Below are 11,153 nucleotides of genomic sequence, written 5' to 3'. Positions count from 1 at the left end.
TACACATCTTGTTCCAATATTGAAAACGGAAAATAAAGTAATTCATTGATAAACAGAAATGTTCGCACATTTTAAAGAAATGATTAAATGTAATTCTGATGGTCGGATAAATTCCTTTCCTACATCAGCAATATTTATAGTTTCAGTATTAAAATTTTCAAAAATGTATACTATAAACTGAGAAAAATAATGCATGAAAAAAGTTCTCAGAAAGTTATCACAAGATAATTACTTTGATGATCCTATAACAGTTTTATTTAAAACGCTCATTGCGCTCAACACTACCTCCTTCCTCAATTGTTATGGAAAAAAATTGTGCCATTTTTGAAAATAAGATTTTTTTTCTAATTAAAGCTGTTTTTAATAATAATATTTTAGTTAAACGTTTGTATCAAATATATTTATTCGTTATTTTAATATTTAAAGTATCAGTTAAGGTTAATTTTTTGTATTAGAATAAAGATTACTTTTGTTTATATAAATTAGTGTTGCAAAAACAACAGAGATAGTCAAATAAATAAGACAGAATAAATGTGCAATGGGTTTGATGTCTTAGTTCCGCTCAATATAATGTGGTTATCATATAAGATAAGAATGAAATAGTAAATTTAAAAGAAGATTAATTGCATTCTCAACCCAATCGTGATATTTCCTTGCTTTTTGAATTAACATATTTTCTTTTTTTTTCTCTCTTAAGTATATAAAACTACAACATGTACCATTTTCGTCAGTGAAACCAAGGAATTTGAAATTAGTTTAATTTTAATGCAATGTAGATAATGCTGATCTCAAAGAATCTACTAAAGTCTCTCATAAAAGTAGAAAGAATTATCAAAACAACCTAATAAAATATTTTCTTCGAAGAACTTTCTTTTATTGATTGAAAAACAATGGTTTATTTAAACCAAAATACTTTAAATGATGACATATTTTCAGTTATTCTCAACGAAACAATGTTTATAGCGTTTTATTAAATTAAATGCGATTTTTTAATTAAATTAAATATGATTTTTTTTAAACAAAATCAAAGTTTGCTTTTTAATTTTGAATGAAAGCAAAATTGTTAAAAAGCATAAAAAATCAAATTTCCAATTTTAAAAATTTAATGGTCTTAATTTTAAAAATATAAAATAAGAACAAAATGTATTACATAAAAGCAATTTGATATAGGAATATAAAAAAAAACAATTCCAACAGTACATTAATACGCAGTTTTGAATGTATTAAATAATTTAATGTTAACAATTGCTTACCTCCTTAGAAATCAATTTCCTTTTCGTTTTGTTGTAAACCAAAGTAATGACATTTATATTTTTAAAAAAAAGTTGCAAATAATTTTAATTAGTATCAATTAAAGTTAAATTTTAATTTGAAAGATGGAACAAAATAAAAGTTAACAAAAAATCTATATTTGAATTAAAAATAGTCAATTTCAATGAAGCAATTAAAGTAGCTAAAAATTGAAGTTTAACAGAGAGTGATTCCCGCGTTTCTTTCAGAAAAAATATGTCAACAAAAGTAATCCCCTGTGATCCCTTAAAAGCTTGATTCTGTTTTCCTTGAACATCTAGATAATTGCTTGTTTAAGACAACTGTGACTAACCGACAAATGCCTGGTTCTGGAAATATATGATATTTTATAAAAGGACAAAAAGCCTAGGGTCGTAAAGCCCAGGGCAATTTAAAGAAGTCAAAGGAAGGACATTTTCCCATGGTGTAAAAGGAGATGCCTATATTTTGAGGGGTCAGATAACTGTCTCGGTTGGTGATCTGCAGGTGTTGAGAGTCAAGGAATGCTTTAAAATATATGTCAGTGAAGGATGCATTTTATTACACCAGGGAAGGGTAAAAGAGAGGCAACTATTTTAGTTTCCTAAACACTTGTTTTATTTTTTTATGCTGAGCCCTTCTTTTGGTTAAATTTTAAAATTTTTTCTTAATAAATTAGAAATTGTCATATGTGGAAGAAAATTCAAACAAAACAGACGTATTTGTCTCGGTTGGGGAGGGGGAGTTTTATTTTATTTTTTTATTTAAAAAATAGCTTCAAAAGGTGAAACAAATAGTAGTTTCTTTTTCTGAAATTGCTAATTCTATTTTATAAACAAAAATTACTTTATTGTAGTGAATGTCAATGTTTCAGAAGGAATGACGCTCATCAATTAAATTTACGAGGAAAATAAAGTTTGTTACTTGAAAAAAAGCTTAAAAGTAGGAAAAAATGAGTTAAATAGTAATTTTACTTTATTTTTGTGAAGCAAAGTACTTTCTTAGCTCCCTCGTTTTTATTTAAGAGGAAAATAAAATTTTCGACTTGGAAAATATCTTTAAATTTGCTTTTCCTTAAAAAAAAAATTTAAGCAGATTTCTCTTTTTTATTTGGAGGAAAATTAAGTTTTCTATTCGGAAAGTAACTTAAATGTTGAAAAAAATAGCTTTTTTCTCTTTCTGAATGTACTAATTCTACTAGAACTTACTTTTGAGAATGTCTAAATTTCAGAAGGGGTGAAGCACTTCTTTACACTTTTGAAACAAAATAAAGTTTTCTACCCTCAAAAAATAGAGTGAAAATAAAGATATTTTTCCACTTTCACTTTACTTTCCCAAATTTCAAAAGGCACCTTATTTGCCCATTCAAGTTAATTTCAGAACAACATAAAGTTTCTTATTAGGGGTATAGCTTCAAAAATGCCTTTCCGTTCCTCTTTTCTGTGAAGCGTTTTTGCTCTTTTGAGGAAGGGAAATAATTCTCGGAAAGAGTCTGTGGTGATAGGTTCGCCGCTTATCGTAAAATCAAGTTGATTTCATATTGTTATCTGTTTGTCTTTAATCAATTGTGTTTTTACTTATTTTTGAAGTGAACTGAAATAAGAGTTCTGACGTCATCATATTAGAATTGTATAAATACCAGCACGCACATGACAGCCTGTCAGTATTTCTCTCATCACCTGCTGTGATGATGCTTCTTATAAATCAAACCAACTTGTATATAAATGTAAATATGTAGAATAAAATATTAGTATCTCAAAGGAGCTATCTTCGCTTACCTCAATGGTGACCCGGATGTCTGACGATACAAGTAACTTTTATTTTTGATCTTTCCTGTTTTTGGTTCTTGGATTAATAGGAAACTGCAACTATGGCGGAATCATCTGCAGTAAAAATTCCCATCTTCAATATCACTGATCCACACCTGTGGTTCCATATGGTCGAAGCAACTTTCCAGCTTGCGACACCGAAGCCGATTACGGAAAGCAAAACAAAGTTTAACTACTGCCTCGCCCATCTACCTCCTGAAGTAGCCGCAGTTGTAAGGGACGTCATTATAACTCCTGACGTAGACGATCCTTTCAAAAAGCTGAAAGAAGAAATTATTGCACGCTGCGGGGAAACAAAGTCTCAGGAAATTCGACGTTTACTCTCCGGAGAGCAGCTAGGTGACAGAAAGCCTAGTGAACTCTTGCGCACTATGCAGAGAAGAGCTGAATCCCACGAAATCTCAGATTCTCTACTTTTGGAACTATTTTTAAATCAGCTACCGCAGCATGTTCAGTCGATATTGGCCGCAATCCCTTCACTGAGTTCAACTAGAGCAGCTGAAATCGCTGATAAAGTAATGGAAGTGTCAACTTCAAGTGAAGTTAGCGAAGTTTCTTCAAACCAACAATGCACCTTTGAACTTTTAGAAGAAGTTAGAGCTCTACGAAATGAAGTAGCTGAATTGCGGACACGCAGCAGGTCTCGCAACCGGAATTATGCACAGTTTCGTAATCATCAAAGCCAATCCTCATCTCCACATCGAAACTCCAAAATGTGCTTCTATCATCGGAAATTTAAATCTGATGCTAGAAAGTGTGTCAAACCCTGCATCTACCAGAAAAACCAAGAAAGGCAAGAGTAAATGCGACTAACATCTTGCCTCCAACAAATTGTCGCCTTTTTGTTAGAGACAGACAATCCAACAAACAATTTCTAGTGGATACCGGAAGTGACTGCTCAATTATTCCAGCAAATAAAAAAGAAAAAACTCTTTCTCCGATTCAGACTTTTAAAGCTGCGAACAATACCATCATAAAAGTATACGGTAAGAAATTGTTAACTTTAGACTTCGGTCTTAGACGAAAGTTTAATTTTCCATTTTATATTTGTGATATAACTAATCATATTATAGGTGCAGATTTCTTATACTATTTTAATCTTAAACCTAATATTAGAAAACGTTGCTTAAATGATATTACTACTAATTTAAATTCTCATTGTATTTTTAAAAATTCTGACATTATTTCAATTAAAACTGTTCTTGGTGAAAATTTTTATGAAAAATTGTTAAACGAATATCCTGAAATAACGAAACCTATTTGCTCAGACCAAATTGTTAAGCATAATGTTGTACATCATATAGAAACTTTTGGTTCACCAGTTTTTGCTAAACCTCGGCGTCTAGCGCCTGATAGGCTAAAAATAGCAAAAATGGAATTTCAACATATGTTAGATTTAGGCCACACGCGCCCATCCAAAAGTAATTTTTCATCACCTTTACATTTAGTTCCCAAGAAAAATAGTTTGGACTGGCGTCCAGTAGGTGATTATCGAGCTTTAAACGCTCAAACTGTTAAAGATAAGTATCCAATTCCTAATATTATGGATTTTACTAGTGAACTACATGGAACTAAAATATTTTCTCACATTGATTTAATCCGAGCTTTCCATCAAATACCTATAGCCCATGACGATGTACATAAAACTGCAATAATAACTCCTTTCGGATTATTCGAAAGTACTCGTATGCAATTCGGACTTTGCAATGCAGCCAGTACTTTCCAACGCTTTATTGACGAAGTAACTAGAGGCTTGGAAGGCGTTTACGCTTTCATAGATGATATATTAATAGCTTCCGAATCTCCCGAAGAGCATATAAAATATTTAAAATCACTTTTTGATAGACTGCAGTATTTTGGTTTAACAATAAATCCCTCTAAATGCTTATTTGGTCAGAATAGTTTACAATTTTTAGGTTTTAAAGTTTCCGAAAAAGGTATTGAACCTCTAAGTGATCGCGTTAATGCAATTCTAAATTTTCCAAAACCAAATACGATTACTCAATTACGTAGATTTCTAGGATTATTTAATTTTTATCGACGCTTTATTCCTAATGCAGCTCATATTTTATCACCTTTAACCAAGTTTTTAGAAGGACAACGAAATATTAAGAAATCTAACAAATCATCAAAAAACGCGTCTGATTTTGCAATCAGCAGTTCTTTAATGCAATATCAAAATAATGAGTGGGAACCAATTGCATTTTTCTCAACAAAACTAAATAAAAGTCAGCAAAATTGGTCAACATACGATCGCGAATTATTGGCAATATACGCGTCAATAAAAAAATTTCGTCACATGCTTGAAGGTAGAAGTTTTACTATTTTTACTGACCAAAAACCTCTAATTTATGCGTTTAAACAAAAACCTGAAAAATGTTCCCCACGCCAATTCAGATATCTTGATTATATTTCTCAATTTTCAACTGATATTAAACATGTAAAAGGAAAATCTAATTCAGTTGCTGATACTCTATCGCGAATAGAAATAAATGCAATTTCAAAACCTCCATTAATAGACTTTAAAAAACTAGAACAGGAACAAAATGAAGATCCAGAATTAAAAGAAATATTAAATTCAAATAATTCATCTTTAAAATTAGAAAAACATTACTTTTCTTTGGAAGATGTTAATTTAATATGTGATTTTTCAACTAAGTACCCTAGACCTTTTATTCCAAAATCATACAGGCAAATTATTTTTGATAATTTACATTATTTTTCTCACCCTGGAATATATTCAACTACAAATTTAATTTCTAAACGATTTGTGTGGCCCAACATGAAAGTGGATATCAAAAATAAAGTTCGTTCTTGTGAGAAATGTCAGAGAGCTAAAGTTTTTCAACACACTAAAGCTCCTTTTAGTACATTTGCTCAACCCGACGCAAGATTTTCCCATATCCATCTGGATTTTATTGGCCCTCTTCCTATTTCTGAAGGTAAGCAATACTGCCTTACAATAATAGATAGATTCACGAGATGGCCAGAAGTTATCCCTACTACGGATATGACTGCCGAGACCACCGCAAAAGCACTTATTCACGGTTGGATCTCTAGATTTGGCACACCCGTTACTATAACTACCGATCAAGGACGAAATTTTGAATCAACTCTTTTTCGAAATCTCACTAATATCTTAGGCAGTAACCACATCCATACTACTTCATATCACGCGCAAAGTAATGGAATGATAGAACGATTTCATAGACAACTTAAAAGTTCTATAATAGCACAAGAAAATAATAAATGGACCGAAATTTTACCAATTGTTTTATTAGGTATTCGCACAGCTTTAAAAGCTGATATTAATGCTACTTGTGCACAACTTGTTTATGGTACTTCCTTACGTCTACCTTCGGATCTTTTAAACGCAAATTCTTTATCTCCACCTGTAACAGAAAATTATGTCACAAATTTAATGGCCGCAATGAGAAAATTAAGTCCTGTACCAGCATCAGCACACAGTAAAAATAAGTTCTATATTAATCCTAATTTAAAATCTTGTTCTCATATATTTTTAAAAGTAGATAAAATTCGCCCTCCACTATCACCTGCATACACCGGAACACACCGTGTAATTGAACGTTCTGATAAAACCTTTATTATTGATTTTCATGGTAAGAAAATAACTGTCTCAATAGATAGAATTAAACCAGCTTTTCAAATTTCTGAGAAATTAAAAATAAATAAAATTCCAATGGTCGAAAAGCAATTATCTCCAACAAAGGAAGAAAAGCAAATTGTTACAAAATCTGGTCGCCGTGTGCATTTCCCAAAATATTTCGTTAAAGAGTATGGAATATAAAAGCATCTAAATATTTTGTATTTATTAATTGTATTCCAATTTCAAAGTTAATTTTTTTTCCTAATTAAGAAATATATTTCAATTTACTACTTTGTATTTTATGATTGTTCTTAAACAATCATTATTGGTATCGTGACTTTGTCACTGGGGGGATACTGTGTGGTGATAGGTTCGCCGCTTATCGTAAAATCAAGTTGATTTCATATTGTTATCTGTTTGTCTTTAATCAATTGTGTTTTTACTTATTTTTGAAGTGAACTGAAATAAGAGTTCTGACGTCATCATATTAGAATTGTATAAATACCAGCACGCACATGACAGCCTGTCAGTATTTCTCTCATCACCTGCTGTGATGATGCTTCTTGTAAATCAAACCAACTTGTATATAAATGTAAATATGTAGAATAAAATATTAGTATCTCAAAGGAGCTATCTTCGCTTACCTCAAGTCTTTCACCCTATGTTAAAGTCGATTGTAACTACGAAAAAGAAGATTTTAGCAAATCTTCACACAATCTCTTTCATATATATATATAAACTAAATAGAAAAAATGTCGCGTGGTCCCTTCATATGGGGCCCCCTTGACCGTCGGGGCCCCGGGGTGGTGCCCCGACTGCCCCGGCGTAGTTACTGCCCTGATCTCAGGTCAGCTTCCTCCGAATGCATCTGTCTTTACAGCCGAAAAATTAGCCATTTTCTTAGCGTCCCGCACTGGATTGATCGTTAAGACACAGTTCCCAGTAGATCATCGAAGTAAAGCATCACTGGCTGTGGTCAGTGTGCTGGTGGGTGACCACTTGGATTAATCTGCGCAGGGACCGAGTGCGTGCGGTGTTGGTCCTGTTGTACCGTAAAGTGCTCGACTTTACGTACAGATCGTTGGGCTACCGAATCGGAGGTGTCATCACCTCTGCAGAGGATTAAAATTGTGATTACACGTCTTCGGATCATCCTCAGAGATGTTTCCCAGACATTCGCCAATCCTCGTAACAAACTCCACTCCCTCTACAAATTCTTCTAAGCTACAAACCACTTCTGACCTTCTCTACAACTTTACGCCATCTATGAAGCCTCTACAGTAAGCTCCATTAATGGAAATACAGAGCTATAAGCTAATGCAAAGAACTCGTCGCACTCTTCTACAATCCACAAATGATTTGGCGCCAATATTTATTTGGATATTGATGCCTTGGTCTTTTAATCACGCTTTGAAAATAATTTCAATTAAGTAAGTTTGGGTTGAATTGAAATAGAGGTGCAATAAAGGAAAAAAGGACACGATTTCAAAAAGCTTAAGAATTTCTTGTTAGAAAAGGGGTTTGTAGACAGAATTGGGTATTAAAAAATAGTTTTTATCAACGCTTGATAAAAAAAAAAAACATGGGAAATATTATTAACCCATGTTTATATCTTTTTTGGAAGGTCTTATCTTATTATTTCTATCTAACACGTATTTATATTGCTTGTATATTATAATTAGCATTAGACATTAATGGATAATATTGGATACATAAGCAAGTAACTAACCACTGGTCAAGTGATTTGATGTAGGCTATCTCCTAAATTTGAATTATAAATCTTTGTTTTTTTGTAAAACAGAAGAAGGCAAATTTTTTTCTATAAATATTATATATTATAAAAAATTTTAAAATAATTTTTTTATATTATTCTTTAATAATTATCTGGTTTAAGTAATATTAATCATTTCAAAGTTATTTATTATGTTACTTTTAAATACTTGGAAACTAAGAAGCAACAATTGTTTGAAGCCTGTAAAGAGGTCTTCCCTTTCTCAAACATTCAAAAAGGAGAGCGTACTACATAATAGATCTGATTGAATTTCTTTCCTTCCTTAAAAATTCATACCAAATAGTTAAGTTCGCGTTATGAAAAAAAAAGCTTGTTCTTCAATATTCTATTTAAATAGGTATAGAAAAACCTAATTTTATAATTACTTAAAGAACTTCTGAAATATAATAAAATTGTACTAATACTACTAAATTAATAATCACATACAAAACATTTACCCTTCCACAAATTACATATTGGATTCATGATTACAAATAGCATACTAATTTTGATAATCAAATAGTGTGAAGTAAGAATGCTTAAAGTGACTCTTTAATAATATGAATATTATTCTGATTTTAAAATTCTGTATAAAAATAAAATTTTAAAAGTTTGTTTTTTTTAATTTGATGAGAAAAACAAAACTTTTTGTTAGATGTTATACAGGATTTAATTTCAAGCTATTCTTATAATACCTATTACATAAAAGTTGTGTTGATCATTTTTAGCTTTTTCCATTTGATCCAATTTTTAACTTTAAAACAAATTAGAATTTTAAAAACAATTGCATTCTAAATGAAATTAAACATCTCAACACATCAAATTTCATCTCTGTGTTTGTGTCCGATGCTATTAATTCAAATTTAACAGTTGATAATTCTTATACTAACAACCCAATTTTTTTTTATTACATTGTATTCCTTGAATATTTTGTAAGACTTCTTAGTTTCCATTTTCTAGGTCTTGTAGTTCTTGCTCGGCAAACGTAACGTAAAGTTCACCCGTAATGTCACTGTAAAAAAAAATCTCTATAAAAACTCTTGAAACAAATTTAAATTTAAAAAAATATAGGCTTGTGTTAAGTTCATAACCAAAAATGATCCTTTTAGAACAAGGAAATCATCTCTGTAGCTCTACAGTTGTATTCCCACTGCCTGCGGAGTGATGTGCATGTTATTTTTTGTACAAGTTAAGCAGTTTATAAATCTCGAGCTAATTACGCATTTTTTATGCCATGATAATCCCTATACAATTTTTAACAACACCTTTGTGATTTCAAGTTTCTTGGATAAAACAGAAGCAGTAGAGACTCTCGCACCTTTTTAATAAAGAGAATGTTTTCTTTTATAGCAGCACACTAATTTTGCAAGTTTTACGCTAGAAGTTTATATTCTGATTATTCTTAAATATAAATGTTTTTGTAAATTTTGAATGATTTTTTTAATATTTCTATAATAATAACCAACAAAAACCATTTCATACGAAATATAATTTTTTCATTACTTAATTTAAATGTAGCATATGTTTTTTTTGTTTGGCATGTTTCATTAGAATGCATTTGATTAAACTATTTTGATTTTTCAAATAATTTTTTAAAATTTGAAAGATCAGATTGCAAAGAATATGAATAAAAGTGGCAGATTATTACACTTTGTAAAAATTTCATTATATATTTATATATCTATGTGTGTGTATACAAAACATAGAGAAAAATATGTAAGAAAAAATATGAAGTTTTGAATAAGGATAAAAAGAAAAACAAATTGAAAAATTGGATTGTTGGGGACAAAATAAGGAACAGATATAATCTCGTCATAAACTCACAAGATTGTATCTGAAAAAAGAGAGTGTTCAGATGTAGTCGTATGAGCTGATGACAAGATTTTTATATCGATGATATTTTCCTTATTTTGTTTTCCAGCTTTTTAATTTATTTAAATTTTTGAATATTTTTTTCGAAAAATTTTAATTTTTTTCTTTTCTTCCTTTAAAAAATCTTTATATTTTCCTCGTATTTTCTGTATATTTTAAACTTATTTAATGAGTTCTATGTACTTGCAGCTTATTGGCAGTAAATAAAAATTTTTATTATATTTCTTAACCCTCATCGTTGATCTCTCTTTTCTTTTATCATTTTTATCTTTATTGCATTTATCAAACAATAAATTGATATTTGTAAAGAAAACTTATTGGAAATGATAAGAATAACCCTCTTGGTGGATATAAAGATGAATTTTTCTTTTTCAAGTGTGGCCCACTCGGGCAAATCCTGACTGTGACTCACGAGTTTTGACTTTAAATCGATATTGTTTTAGCTGATTTCATTGTACTACAATTTTCTTAACTTCACCAGTTATTTTGCAGGAAAGAAAATGTTTAAGGAAAGAAGGAATTCTGATTTTAAAGACTCCCAAAATGAAGAATCTATGATGGAACTTCAAAATTCATGCTATGAAGAATTAAGATCAATAATTGCTAAGTAATGAAGTTAACTTTTTTTACCTGCATATGTATTTTTGTATCCTCTTATTTTCTTAAAAATTTGTGTTATCAAATACACTTGAACAATATTTTTCTTCCAGAAATTTTTCATAACATACTAACTCCAGTTAATGGTAAAATATTTTCAAAATATTTAATTATTAACTTTTAACCTTTATTTATGAACTTTAACGAT

The 11,153-nt window shown here is 30.3% G+C and overlaps 2 protein-coding genes across 10 annotated transcripts in view; both read left to right on the top strand.

Annotated features, from left to right (window-relative positions):
• The first annotated feature begins 2,431 nt into the window (after positions 1-2,431).
• LOC147801868 (uncharacterized) lies at positions 2,432-5,008 on the top strand. The gene has a single exon (XM_087154857.1). It carries the CDS (start codon positions 3,140-3,142, stop codon positions 3,899-3,901), a length of 762 nt encoding a protein of 253 aa, XP_087010983.1. The 5' UTR covers positions 2,432-3,139; the 3' UTR covers positions 3,902-5,008.
• Positions 5,009-7,983: 2,975 nt separating this feature from the next.
• Positions 7,984-11,153, top strand: part of Zwilch (zwilch kinetochore protein) — a 59,197-nt gene continuing 56,027 nt past the window's right edge. For 2 of the 9 annotated variants that reach the window (XM_087154822.1, XM_087154821.1), the window contains exons 1-2: positions 7,984-8,135; positions 10,830-10,955. In XM_087154822.1, the coding sequence (XP_087010948.1) occupies positions 7,999-8,135; positions 10,830-10,955 (263 nt within the window). In that variant the 5' untranslated portion in view covers positions 7,984-7,998. Of the gene's footprint in view, positions 8,455-10,829; positions 10,956-11,153 lie in introns of all 9 variants that reach the window. The other 7 variants (XM_087154829.1, XM_087154824.1, XM_087154825.1 and 4 more) reach the window with 6 other exon arrangements.

Source organism: Parasteatoda tepidariorum, chromosome 11 (genome assembly GCF_982258835.1).
Source record: "Parasteatoda tepidariorum strain Cologne lab strain chromosome 11, Ptep-v5.0, whole genome shotgun sequence".
Lineage (NCBI taxonomy): Eukaryota > Metazoa > Arthropoda > Arachnida > Araneae > Theridiidae > Parasteatoda > Parasteatoda tepidariorum.
This window is presented reverse-complemented; position numbering and strand designations above follow the sequence as displayed.